At 46.2% G+C, this 10,875-nt stretch overlaps 1 protein-coding gene across 1 annotated transcript in view; it reads right to left on the bottom strand.

Annotated features, from left to right (window-relative positions):
- Nucleotides 1–4,337: 4,337 nt before the first annotated feature.
- LOC108798556 (solute carrier organic anion transporter family member 1A2-like) overlaps nucleotides 4,338–10,875 on the bottom strand; it is a 14,353-nt gene continuing 7,815 nt past the window's right edge. Inside the window, exons 9-14 of the mRNA XM_018570316.1 lie at nucleotides 10,624–10,819; nucleotides 9,549–9,711; nucleotides 7,976–8,145; nucleotides 6,822–6,886; nucleotides 5,414–5,531; nucleotides 4,338–4,496 (exon numbers count right to left, since the gene is read on the bottom strand). Coding sequence (XP_018425818.1) covers nucleotides 4,385–4,496; nucleotides 5,414–5,531; nucleotides 6,822–6,886; nucleotides 7,976–8,145; nucleotides 9,549–9,711; nucleotides 10,624–10,819 — 824 coding nt within the window. The 3' untranslated portion in view covers nucleotides 4,338–4,384. The remainder of the gene's footprint in view (nucleotides 4,497–5,413; nucleotides 5,532–6,821; nucleotides 6,887–7,975; nucleotides 8,146–9,548; nucleotides 9,712–10,623; nucleotides 10,820–10,875) is intronic.

Raw genomic sequence — 10,875 nt, 5'->3', positions numbered from 1 at the left:
GCCATAGAAAATAATGGGATTTCTCGTGTTTGGTAGTTAAAAGCGCTTTTCGAACTGCTCAAAAACTCCTAGTTTAGAGAAATTCCCCCCATTGTGAGAAAAAAGTAGAGCATGCCGCTGCGAGTTGCACTTTTTTGACACGCTAAAATTGCTCAGAGAATTCCGGATCTCCTTTCTTGTATACGCTTGGCCCGCCTCCTTCTACATCTCAGGTTTGTTCAATCACTTTTACATTAAAATATATATATTTTTACATTATAAAATAATATGACTGGAAATATCGGGAAATGAGAAGTAAATCGGAAACATTTAGCACCGCCCACCACGCAGAGCGCAGGCGACAATTGTCAGTATTTATTGATACAGATGTAATAATAAAGGTGAATGTATAAAGATAGATTCCGGGGAACAAAGCTTTCCCTCCACGCAGTAACAACCAGGAGTAATGAGAATTACGGGCGGAATCATGACTGACAATACAGATCATCCTGCAATTAAACGGCATTTGTCTCCTCTCAGCCCATTACGTGTCATCACAATACCAGAGGAATGTAAACTTCTATCTAATGTGCGGTAATATCTTCACTCCTTCTGGAAAGATCTATTTATAGCAGCGCGGCTTAAAGAGCACCAGTCACAAATGGGTATAGGCAAGAATGTGAACACTAAAAACTGAACTCCGGGCACAAAACATTTTTGTCTACATATATTCTTCAATAGTCACAAAGGATATAGATCCACTTTGTGTGTTACAAACCCAGATATAGTAGCAGTGCCATCATCAGTACTCCTCCCATGCTCGCCTCCAGGACTTCTCTAGAGTCTCTCCCATCCTCTGGAACTCTTTACCCCAACCTGTCCGTCTATCTCCCACTCTGACTGCCTTTAGGCGATCCCTAAGACTCATCTCTTCATGGATCCTATCCCCCCTCAACCTAACCGCTCAACCATCACGTTCTCAAACAACTCATCCCCACACAACTACCTCCTCATGTATCATTTGCCCCTCCCTTTTAGATTGTGAGCCCTCAGGGGCAGGGCCCTTCTTACCATGTTGTCTTGAATTGTATAGTGATTGTAATGTCTTCCTTTATATTGTAAATCGCTGCGGAGTTCAGCTTTAAGTAAAACAAAATGTCAGATGTACATTTTTTTTTTTAATTAACCCAGAACAGTTATAAAAGTCTACCAATGAATAGTCTTATTCTTGCATCACACTATGACTGGTTCTCTTTAAACCACCTTGATTGCTGTTTTAGTCTCTCTCCACGTGCTGCAGGAGTTTGATGTCGACTCTGGAGAGACTTTTCCATTTGTCGGCAACTTAGACTGAAGTGAAGTCAGCTCCCTCCTCCTCCGACAGATCCAACATTCCAGCTGTCAGAGCGCGCAATTCCCTGACACTCAAACGGATCTCACGACTAATGTTTTTAGTAACACATATCGTAAAATGCAACCACGGCGGCTTTCACGTAGGAGGCGGCAGCCATTAACAGCGTGCGTACAGAACGTCTGTCTGCGCAGGGATTGATCCGGGGAAGATCGCGGTATAAATAGCATTTCAGCCGCCGCTTCACACACAAAGGGTTAAAAGTTAATTCCGGAAGCCCAAAACCGGCATTTCCTGACTTGGGAATCGAGGAGATTTAAATGTTTCTGTCTACCTGGGTGTATTGGGTGTTGCAGCCCAACTTTGGGTGAGATCTCCTCATAATGGGCACAGCAGGTGTACAGACCCGGCCGGGAACTCAGCACAGGGATGGTGGGAGCTCCTCATAATGGGCACAGCAGGTGTACAGACCCAGGAACTCAGCACAGGGATGGTGGGAGCCCCTCATAATGGGCACAGCAGGTATAGAGACCCGAGAACTCAGCTCAGGGATGGTGGGAACCCCTCATAATGGGCACAGCAGGTGTACAGACCCAGGAACTCAGCACAGGGATGGTGGGAGCCTCTCATAATGGGCATAGCAGGTGTACAGACCCAGGAACTCAGCACAGGGATGGGGGAGCTCCTCATAATGGGCATAGCAGGTGTGCAGACCCGGGAACTCAGCACAGGGATGGGGGAGCCCCTGATAATGGGCACAGCAGGTATAGAGACCCGAGAACTCAGCACAGGGATGGGGGAGCCCCTGATAATGGGCACAGCAGGTATAGAGACCCGAGAACTCAGCACAGGAATGGGGGAGCCTCTCATAATGGGCATAGCAGGTGTGCAGACCCAGGAACTCAGCACAGGGAGGGTGGGAGCCCCTCATAATGGGTGCAGCAGGTGTACAGACCCAGGAACCAAGCACAGGGATGGGGGAGCCCCTGATAATGGGCACAGCAGGTATAGAGACCCGAGAACTCAGCACAGGAATGGGGGAGCCTCTCATAATGGGCACAGCAGGTATAGAGACCCGAGAACTCAGCACAGGGATGGTGGGAACCCTCATACGGGGCACAGCAGGTGTACAAACTCAGGAAATCGGCTGACTGATGGTGGAGAAACTGTGAGGGCGTGTTACTCTCCAGCCTTCTCTAAACATTGAAATATCAGTTTTGGGTGGGCTGACCCTTCAGTGCTGCGGGCCGTGTGAATTACAGACTCTTATCATACAGCACACATGATACAACCTTGTTATCTTTCATCATAAGACAGGATCAGGTGAAGCTCTGGGGGAAGTTTTCTCATTTCATTGAAGCCCAATCGCAGAATCTGGGAGGACAGCTGTGAAGTGCCCTGCGCTCAGCTTCAGCTTTAAATAGAATTCAGTGTCACAGACTGTCCGCGTGTATTAAACGGACGTTATTGTCTGCAACGCGGATAAACTTTATTTATAAGGATCTGAAATCATCACTTCTACCAATATAAAGATCCAGCCAGGGAGGGAGGTGACTGTAAATCTCTAACATACACCACAGTGTTAAACAGAGAACACTGAGCCAGTCACATCAGTCTCTGCACCAGAGGAGCTTACACTCTAATGTCCTCATTATTATACATGTATATAGCTCTGACATATACCGCAGTGCTGTACAGAGACCACTGAGCCAGTCACATCAGTCTCTGCAGCAAAAAGCTTACACTCTAATGTCCCACCACAGTCACACACTGTTATTATTATTATTTTTATATATATATATATATATATATATATATATATATATATATACATCCAACATATACCGCAGTGCTGTACAGAGAACACTGAACCATTCATATTAATCTCTGCACCAGAGGAGCTTACATACACTCGATTGTTCTCCCCCACAGACTCTGTTCCTTTCCAGCAATCATAGTTTGTGCCAATATCATTTCTGACTCTTGTACGCGGTGGAAGGTCACGTGACCGGCCTATAATCTCTCTCATAACAAGATATAGTTCATTTTCTGTAGCGAGAATAATGAAATTTCAGTAATGACACTGAAATCAATCATCACATTTGCTGCAAATTAAATAAACATTTAGATTTATATTAGGACCTGCGGAGGGTTCTGACCGCGGGTGGAGACTCACATTGCTCTGATCACCGCTCAGAGGACGATCTGCAATGTATGGAGAGCATGCAGCACGCGTGGTAATGCACATGTGTAGGTGTGAACGGGCTAAGGTTGCCACCTTTTCTTCAAGCGAGACCCGAACACTCTAGCGACGTGCTGACATTTTTTGGGGAAAATGAGTGGTGGCTTATTCATATGTAAATAGCGTCACCCATTCCTATGTAAATATCACAGTTGAGACTATTTTCAGTGGGGGGACAGTAGCCCCTATCCTAATTTTGGTTGCCCGTCTGCCTGACATCATGTGTCCAGGGTTCTGCTGCCATGAAACCCGGACACAGCATTCAAAACCCGGACTGTCCAGGTGAATCCTGGACAGGTGGCAACCGTAGAACGGGCCCATGTAGTTTACCTTTCACACTAAACCGCATTGTATACAGGTGAACCAGCCACATGGGGAAGAATTTCTACCTGCAATGCATAATCATGCCGCAAAAGTTTTGCTGCTTGAAAACGGACAAGTGTGACTAGGACCCTTTCACTGCAAGGCCGGGTCCTCCATGCTGATCCTGCTGATTACATAGGTGGCAATATGAAGGAGGAATTCAAATTCAATTCACATTCACTTTATTCAGAAGAATAATTATAATAATATTGTCCATGAGCTGTTTTTCCAGGGATGGATCATGGTGTAGCCAGGCACATGGGGGCCCCCTAGTTCCCAGGCCCTTAGCAGCCGCATGTTCTGCTACGTTTGCACGTCGGCCCCTTCTCCCGTTACATGGACAGAATTTCCAGGTGTGAATCCTATCAGTGATGTTGGCAGAATTCATGTTTCCTGCAGGAAATTACTGAAGATTCTTCGATAATTTCCTCTTCCATTCCCAGAGATAATTATCCCACAACCTCCGAGCGGGACGACATCCGTTTGAGCGCCAAGAGGATGAACACGCAGGGGATGTATGAGACAAATCGCAGTACAGAGGGGATCCCGATGAACAGATATCTGTGGAGACACGGGAAGGGGGTCATACACTCAGAGTTATATATGGTTTCCTACTACACAGGGCCATAACTACAGATCACGGGGCCCCATAGCAAAAAGGAGACGGGGCCCCCTCGATGACCTCTCTCCGAGCTGTGGGTAACGATGCCAAGATTCCAAAGGCTTCTCTTGTGTATCTGAAGTCGTCTCTACATTGTAGACAGGGGATTCACGTTATCATCAACTGCAACGACTCCAACCCTGAATGCAGTGTATTATCTTCACATGTTCTATGTTTAATTTGTCTCAACAACCTAATGGGGCCCCTCCCCCGGGGCTCCACAGCAGCTGCCTGGGCTGCTATGAGTATAGTTATGCCAATGCTACTACCATATATACGAATATAAAGATCCACTGAGGAGTTCAGACATGAAAACGATCTGCACTTTAAGCCAAGTCTTGGAACTCTGAGGATTCCTGATTCACCTAAACCAGACTTGTATGCAGGGACATCATATAAACTAGGGGAAGGCAGCCTTGGCCCTCTAGCTGTTGAGGAACTACAAGTCCCAGGAGGCATTGCAAGACTAACAATCACAGGCATGACTTCCAGAGGCATGACGGAATTTGTAGCTTCAGCACAGCTGGAGTGCCGACTTTGCCTAACCTTGATATAAAATGACCATATGCAATGCTTGCAAGGACCTTGCAGCTTGCATGCCGGGATCCCTGCGAGCATTTTCCTGCTACACTATACAATGCAGAGGTCTCAGCAATCAAATGAACGTTGGCGCTTTGCATTGTGGGATACAACGGAGGGTGCCTGCTCCCAACACAGGGTTCCAGGAGGAATAGAGAGGGGGCTATGCTTGGTGGTAGTCACATGGTGACACAAACCAATCAACCTTTAAAAGTAAAAAAAATGCCAATGGCTATACCTGTAGGCATCCGAATCGTACATCCGGCATGCTCCCGGCTCACCGCAGCTGTTCGTCCCCCATTTTATACAGGTTGTGTCTATGGCGGCTCCATAGTATATTGGGGAAGGAATCCCACCTGTAACAAGAGGACAATCACTTTTCATGCCAAAAAAAGAATAGTTATATTTGTACTGCAGAGATGGAGAATCACCTCCCACCGATGGTCAAATTATATTGTCAGATGTGGGGTGATGAGGGCGGGGTCCTGGGTTTGCGTGGACAGGGGGCTGGGAGTAATGGGCTGAGCTCCAACATAATGTTTCTGGTACAAAGCATTTTTTTCCCACTTAAAAGGTTTCATTCACTGATACGAGGCTCAGTTCACAAAGCTACCATACCTGGATATGGATCCTTATTTTTTAGCCAATAAAATTGAAGGTTACAGTCACATGGTTGACAATAAAGATCCTTATCCTGGTGTTAAACGTTTGTGAATTGAGCCTCCTGGGCACAGGTCAGAGGACGCCCCTGTACTGTGTGATCTTAGTCTAAAAACATTGTAACAACATTATTGTTACAATAGATTGATCAATCCGGCACAATTTGTGGCAGGCCTTGGTGGTCACACTGAAAGCCAGTCCCGGAGATTTTTCCAGGTATTTCGGCAGTAGTGGGGAATTAATTACCGGGTGTATGAGGCACACTATGAGTGATGTCTTTTTGGGTGCATCTTCTACACTAAAAGGTCCATCAACAGTGGCAGGGCAGTCATGGGCCCCCTATATGGGTAAACCACATCCTTTGTATGTACTTTAGGTGGTTTCAATTGATAACCTGAAGTTCAGGTCAGTGAATGATGGAACCTGCTTACATGCTCATGGTTATCTCTGGGCAGACATTATGGCTACCTATGTAGGAGGACATGGAGAGACTGGATGTCTGGAGATCCCCATATAACAGGAGGGATTAATATAAACTTTCTTTTTTATATATCTTTCCATTGTGTGCACTTCTAGTCACTTTCTGTAGTTCCAGCAGTCCCTGAGGTTGCTGACCCTCATAGCAGTTAAGCAGTAGAGTCTGGTCCGGGATCCGCCACCTGCCAGTGATTGGACAATAGGGAACAGCTGTATACCTGATACATCATCCCTCTCCCTTTTATTACAGCCATAGAGCCCTGATTGGTTCCTAGTGCTGCCCATCCCCTTATCTGAGTGCTGCTGTGCAGGGAGATGACAGGAGGCTGATAGGAAGACAGATTGGGGTACTTATACTAGTTTAGCATATGTAATCATTTGATTCATTTTCAATTTTTTAAAGTGGAGGTGGCAGCAGTTAGACAAGTTCTGTACATACTGCAGCCTCACAAGTCCTAAATGCAAATCACGCAGAGCTGCACACGTATGTGACAGTGCTGGGTCCTTACCGATTGCCCGTGCGGCTAAGAGGTGGAGCCCGAGGCCGAAAGACTTCTCCTCAGGGGTGAGACTCCTGGGACAGAGCAGAAAATAACAATGTATCAGAAAGCAATTGGAATGACACACCTTCATAGAAGCAGCGGAACATCAGTCACAATTCTTTTCCATCGGTGTCAAGCTGCTCCACAGTGCTTGCAGCTACAGAGGTCAGTGAAGGGTTTGTTTGAATGCTCATTTACTACATTACAATGAATGTTTATGTTATACTGTGTGTTGTATTCGATAGATGTTCTTTTTACTGGGGGACTCTGCAGCTTTCTTGTATTATTTTCTATTTCTTATTAAAAATATGGAAAATGTTGAACATCCTTTGACTGTCCACAGACATACTGTGTGATATCAATGGTCCAGGATAACAATATTTATTATGTATATTTTCAGCACTTTGCCCCCAGGGAGAGTCTCTGACAGCTCAGAGTATGTGCGGGCAACAGTGTGGTTGCAGTTGGAGATAGTAGAGTGAAAATCTAAATTAGGTGACTCGGTAGTCTTGTCAGTAACTTGCCTCCCGGCATCCTAGACCTACGATGGAAGATCCCGCTGTGCCCATTATGAGGAGTTCTCACCATCCCTGCAATTGGTTTATGGGTCTACACACCTGCTGTGTCCATTATGAGGGGCTCACACCATCTCTGTGCTGAGCTCCTGGGTCTACACACCCACTGTGCCCAGATGATGGGTTCCCACCAGTCCTGCATTGAGTTCCCTGGTACACCTGCTGTGCTCTTTTTGAGGGGCTCCCGCCATCCCTGTGCTTAGTTCCCTGGTCTATACACCTGCTGTGTCCATTATAAGGGTTCCCACCATTCCCGTGCTGGGTTCCTGGGTCTGCAGACCTGCTGTGCCCTTTATGAGGGGTTCTCACAATCCCTACCCCACGTTTTGGGGTCTGTATACCTGCTGTGCTCATTATGAGGGTTTCCGTGGTGGAAGAGAACAGAACATTGCCTATGGCAGGGAGATCTCACTTCTGCATTCCCCATTCATATAAGATGGCTGCAGGTAACGCTGCCTGCCAGATTCCACCTATCACTGATATACTTGTTTTACACAGACTGACCCACCGAGCAGATGGAGAGGTTGTTGGCTCGGCACACATTACCTGATGAGCACCATGTACCCCGGCATGGCCCCCAGCGAGTAGATGAAGCAGCACACCAGGTTGAGAATCATGAAGTACAGCAGCATGGTGTCACACTTCTCCTCCCGCGAACACTGGCCCAGTATGGCGGTGCTGTTCGGGGACATGACACAGCTGCAGTTGTGAAAAACCTGCAGAGAGATAACCAGAAGAACATTGTAAAACCAGAAATATTATTTTATATCAAAGACAGAAAACAAAGTCATCACAGATAAAATAGTGAATTAAAGGGCCAGTCCACCCAAAAGTCATATTTTAGTTATGGGAGAGGAAAGATTCACCCTCCCATCCTATCTAAAGGATGAGTAACAGGAAGAGAAGGGAAATCTCTTCGGGAACACAGGAAGTATTTAAAACTAGACTGAGGTTCTACCCGTACCCAACTCGATAAGCAAAAAAAAGTCTTTAAGCTGAACTCTGGTGTAAACGAATATTGTCTAAATACAAGAGTCATGTGTATTCTTCCTTCAGGGCTGATTCACACCACAAAGGCTGCGTTCCAAAGCGTTCAGCCTCTGGAACGCAAGCCGGCCGGCTCCCTGAGTTCAGGGGCCGGAGAGGGCGTGGCTGTGCATTGAAGTCAATGGCACCACAGTCACGCCCCCGCCTGCAGTGCCATCGCCCGCACCCAGAACACAGGCACATCAGTGCTTGCATTGCGGTCCAGTGCAATCTGCAAAAATACTGCAAGCACTAATGTGGCTATGTTCCGGGTGTGAGCGATCGCACTGCGGGCAGACGGCCTGGCTGCAGTGCCATTGACTTCAATGTACTGACATGCCCCCTCCTGCCCCTGAACGCAGGGAGCCGGCCGGCTTGCGTTCCAGTGGCCGAACGCACTGGAACGTGTAATTTGTGGTGTGAACCGGCCCTCAAGGTAAAGAATGATATTAAACTTCAACAATGTTATTACTTTACTAGTACTATAGAAAAACCATATACAAGAAAATACTAATAAATAAATGCAATGTCCTCTGATGGTTCTTTTTCTGTAACAATTTACGTTATTATTTCCTTTAAATGTATTAGTAACTTGTATATAACTTGTTCTGATATATATCCTGGAGATCACAGAGCGCATGGAAGTTGTTGGAGCAGCTCTGCCACCTGCTGGTCATAATAGCTGCAGCAGCCAATCATTGATGTATTTACTTTATCTTTCTCCAAGCTGCCAGGCAGGAGGCCATGCCCTCTATATTTAGGGGTTCCAGAGGGAGCATGGAACTGGCTTCCCGGCCAATCAGGAAGCCAGGGGGGTGAGTCATTACCTGCCCTCCAGCGATGAACACTATAACAATAAATGTATAAGGGCCCATTCACATCCAATGTGGCTGAATGTGTCAAACAATGCACACACACACAAAAGAAAAACCACAGTGCATGCAAACACATGAAAAAACAACGCAGTGCATGCAAAAAAAACCCCCACAATGCGCCACATACAAGTGCCTGCGAACACAAGAAGGGAAATCTCCCCAGTGGGACACAGGAGAAAACTGAGCGGCATTTCATGGTAGTGCCAATCATTACTCACCACATCCTGCCCACTTCCCCTAGAGGAGGAGCAGCCGGCTAAGCAGGCGGAGACGAAGGCCATGCCGTTATCCCCGCACACGGGGTCCCAGACATCGGTAGGGCAGTCGCAGTTCAGGTTACAGTCCGCCGTTAAGTTATCTGAATAGGAAACACTCTCAATTCTGAAACAGAGGAAGGTATAATAGTAAATGTTTATATTTCTTGGTCAGATTTTTAAAGTACATTAAAATTATGTTTTTCGGCATGTTTTCTCTATTTTTCACTATTTGTATACATTTATTTATTTTACAAATTTATACAGAGGACATCTGTGAGGATTGGTTTCTAAAGCTGGCCATACACTGTACAACCCTCGCAAGACTTTTGTCTTGCAAGGGTTGTAAAGTAGTTAAAAAAACGTACGATCTGCCCATCTTGGACAGGCAGATCGTACTTGCGATCATTGCAAGCCAGTTCGGCAGTTGTCGAACAAGCACGCCACTAACCCGCTGAGAATTGTACGATTCTCAACAGTTTTTCCAGCCTGCTTGTTCGACGGAAGATGTGCGATCGTAAAGTAGAAACGGTCGCACGCCTTCCATGCACTTTGCGATTATCGTACGATTTCCCGCGATTCTCGTACGATAATCGTACAGTGTATGGGCACCTTTAAGCATGTTGAGTTACCTAATTGGACAGCCTAATACTTCCAATGTGCCTATTATAAGCCTCTGAACTGACCAATGGGGACGGGCGTCTCTCTGCTAGGAGTGAGGAGGGGGCGTCCCTTATACAGCAGTATGTATAGTCTGATCTCTCCTACTATTCTGCTCTGTTTCTAATATGCTATATGTCATTAAGAGTAATAAAAACAATGTAACATAATTAAAAAAAGCTTAAAAAACACTGTATCAAAACTGCTAGATTAACCCTGACACTGCCAGAATACTCCAAAGCGACCAGATTAACCCTGCAAGTGCCAGATTAACCATGGTGCATCATAAGCGCTCAGTGCTTGCACGAGAGTGGTGTCAGACGCTCCTCAGAAGATAGGGTCCCCTTAACATTATATTGAGTCTCCCACCATTTCCTACCCATCGTATGTAATGGTGAGTCCGGCCACAGACGCATTCTTGCACAACATAGCGAAGGCCAGAAAAAAGATGAGATATTCCAATATGGAGGTGAAAAAACCAATCTTGGCGGCCATAAATGTGGAGACCTTATATCTCTTCATGAAATATCCACCAAGGAAGTAGCCCACACCAATGACAGGCAGGCTGTACACCCCTGCGGAGACAGGACATGTTAGTTGGCAGGGCAGATATTCATCAAGCGATGTTACC

This window comes from Nanorana parkeri, unplaced genomic scaffold (genome assembly GCF_000935625.1).
Source record: "Nanorana parkeri isolate BGI_ZX_2015 unplaced genomic scaffold, ASM93562v1 scaffold1505, whole genome shotgun sequence".
In the NCBI taxonomy this organism is placed as follows: domain Eukaryota; kingdom Metazoa; phylum Chordata; class Amphibia; order Anura; family Dicroglossidae; genus Nanorana; species Nanorana parkeri.
Note: the sequence above shows the minus strand (reverse complement) of the source record. Positions and strands in the feature narration are given on the sequence as shown.